Source organism: Gracilinanus agilis, chromosome 1, assembly GCF_016433145.1.
Source record: "Gracilinanus agilis isolate LMUSP501 chromosome 1, AgileGrace, whole genome shotgun sequence".
NCBI lineage: Eukaryota > Metazoa > Chordata > Mammalia > Didelphimorphia > Didelphidae > Gracilinanus > Gracilinanus agilis.
The window spans coordinates 721,015,407-721,017,762 of record NC_058130.1 but is presented as its reverse complement, the minus strand read 5'-3'; the positions used below and the strand labels follow the sequence as shown (position 1 = coordinate 721,017,762).

The following is a 2,356-nucleotide window of genomic DNA, read 5'->3' as shown; positions in this document are numbered from 1 at the left end:
TAAGGAATTTGAGTATTGAACAGAAGATTTAGTGCTTGAGATTGGAGACAGTAGGGAGCATTAATTGAATTGGTGGGTGGGGGTGAAAGGGTTAGACTTCTACTTTGGGAAAATCTCTTCAGTAGCTAAATGGAGGATGGATTTCACTGGAGAGAGAACTGAGTAATATAAGATTTTTGATTCTCAATATTTTCTGCAAAAGTAGAAGTGTTCTATTTAAAGGATCAGGATCTAGACCTCTCATAGGAAGTTACTCTGCCAATGAGCCTCCTAAGGGCATCTTTTATGTCCTTATTTCTCAGGCTATAAATAAAGGGGTTCAACATGGGTGTGACCACAGCATACATTGCTGAAACAGCTGTACTCTTCCAGGAAGACTGAGTAGTGGAAGAGCTGAAATATACTCCTATCCCTGTGCCATAGAATAAAGAAACAACAGAGAGATGAGATCCACAGGTAGAAAAGGCTTTGTACTTACCCCTAGCAGATGGGACTTTCAAAATGGAAGAACAGATCTTACTGTATGAAAAAACGATCCCTGTGAGTGGGACAATGCCCAGTATTGCAGCCATAATATATAATAACATAAAATTCATAAAAGTTTCAGAACAAGAGAGTTTCAGAACTTGAGGAAAATCACAAAAGAAGTGCTGAATTTCATGATCTCCACAGAAAAAGAGCCTTGTTACCATCAGATTCTGAATGAGGGCCTCTAAGAGGCTTATTATCCAGGACAGTAGCACCAAGAGAACACAGAGTCTAGGACTCATGATGGTTGCATAGTGCAGAGGATGACAGATAGCCACATAACGGTCATAAGCCATTGCAGTGAGAAGGAAATTGTCCACACAAGTTAAAGCCATAAAGAAGTACATCTGAGCAACACAGCCAGCATAGGATATAACCTTGCTTTGTGTCAAGATGTTCATCAGCATCTTGGGGACTGTAGTGGTTATGACACAGAGATCTACAAAGGACAGATTGGAGACAAAGAAGTACATGGGTGTATGGAGGTGAGAGTCAGAGGCAATGGTCAGCATTAAGAGCAGATTTCCAACCACAGTGACCAAGTACATGCCCAAAAAGAGCCCAAAGAGAGGCCCCTGCTGCTCTGGTGTCTCAGAAAATCCCAGGAGTAGAAATTCAGTGAATTGTGTTTGGTTTCCTTGTACCATGGGGCTGATGTTTCTGCTGGGAAGGAGAAGTGAGAAGAGCATGACATGAAAATACAGTTATCTTTGTATCTGAAATGGGAGGAAGAAGTGGCTCTGACTTATAATGTCTAGGTTCATTTTCTGTATCTGACACTTATCATCTTTTTGATCTTGGACAAGTCACTATTTCTTCATTTGACTTCAATGGACTTGGACAAAATGACTTCTAAGATTCCTTCCAGTTCATATATTATTTGAATCAGAATGAACAACATTTAAAAGTAATTGATTTATGAACACCATCTCCAATTTGCTTTAAGTACTGGGATAAAGGAAGAGATTCTATCATTCCGCAAGTCCACTCCTGCTGCCAAGAACAGACACAGGATACTGATTTGATATGACAGAATGGTTTAGAGTCTGTTCTTCAAATGGAATAATAAAATTTTATAGAGATGGAAAAACCTTATGGAATTCATAGTACAAAACTGTAACACACACATGCACACAAACACAAAATTCATTCTATAACATACCTGAAAAGTCCACATCTACTTTTTCCTTGAAGTCATCTGTGGAAGGGAAACTCTTTCTGCAGTAACTGTCAGTTTCTTTTATATTGAGCCTAATTATACCAGTTTTTAAGTTCTATCCATTGCTCTGATTATACTCTGAGTCCTTGCTGAAAAAATCCCATTTCTCTCCCTACAGGAATCTCTTTAACTGTGAGAAGGCAGTTGTCCCATATTGCAAAAGCTTTCTCTACTTTAGGTAAAGAAATCCTCATTCCTTCCACTTATCTTCATAGGCCCTTTTCCATTCTGGTTGCTCTTTCTAGTATCTTCTCCAGATTATCAATGTCCTTTCTAAATTGTGGCATCCAGAGCTAAACATAAAATTTCAGATGTGGTCTGATTATGGACAAGGATAATGGGATGACCACCTCCTTCTTACAGGAAGCTTTGACTCCTTTAATGTAAGGTACTTTTAAAAATGTTATTTTGGTTGCCATGATACTGCTACCTCAGGGAGGTTACTGGCTACTCAAAACTTACAGATCATTAAAAAATGAATTATCTTCATGTGTACCCATTTGTGTTTGTATTTATGTGTATGTGTATGTGTATGTATGTATGTGTGTTCATGTTGGGAAGAATGTGTTTTTCCCTTTCTTATATGCTATAGGTATGTGGCAATGGATG

The 2,356-nt window shown here is 38.5% G+C and overlaps 1 protein-coding gene across 1 annotated transcript; it reads right to left on the bottom strand.

Moving 5' to 3' along the window:
- Positions 1–224: 224 nt before the first annotated feature.
- On the bottom strand, positions 225–1,175 carry LOC123232173 (olfactory receptor 7C2-like). Its single transcript, XM_044658544.1, has one exon. The coding sequence runs from the start codon at positions 1,173–1,175 to the stop codon at positions 225–227; it is 951 nt and encodes a 316-aa protein (XP_044514479.1).
- Between the last annotated feature and the right edge of the window lie 1,181 nt (positions 1,176–2,356).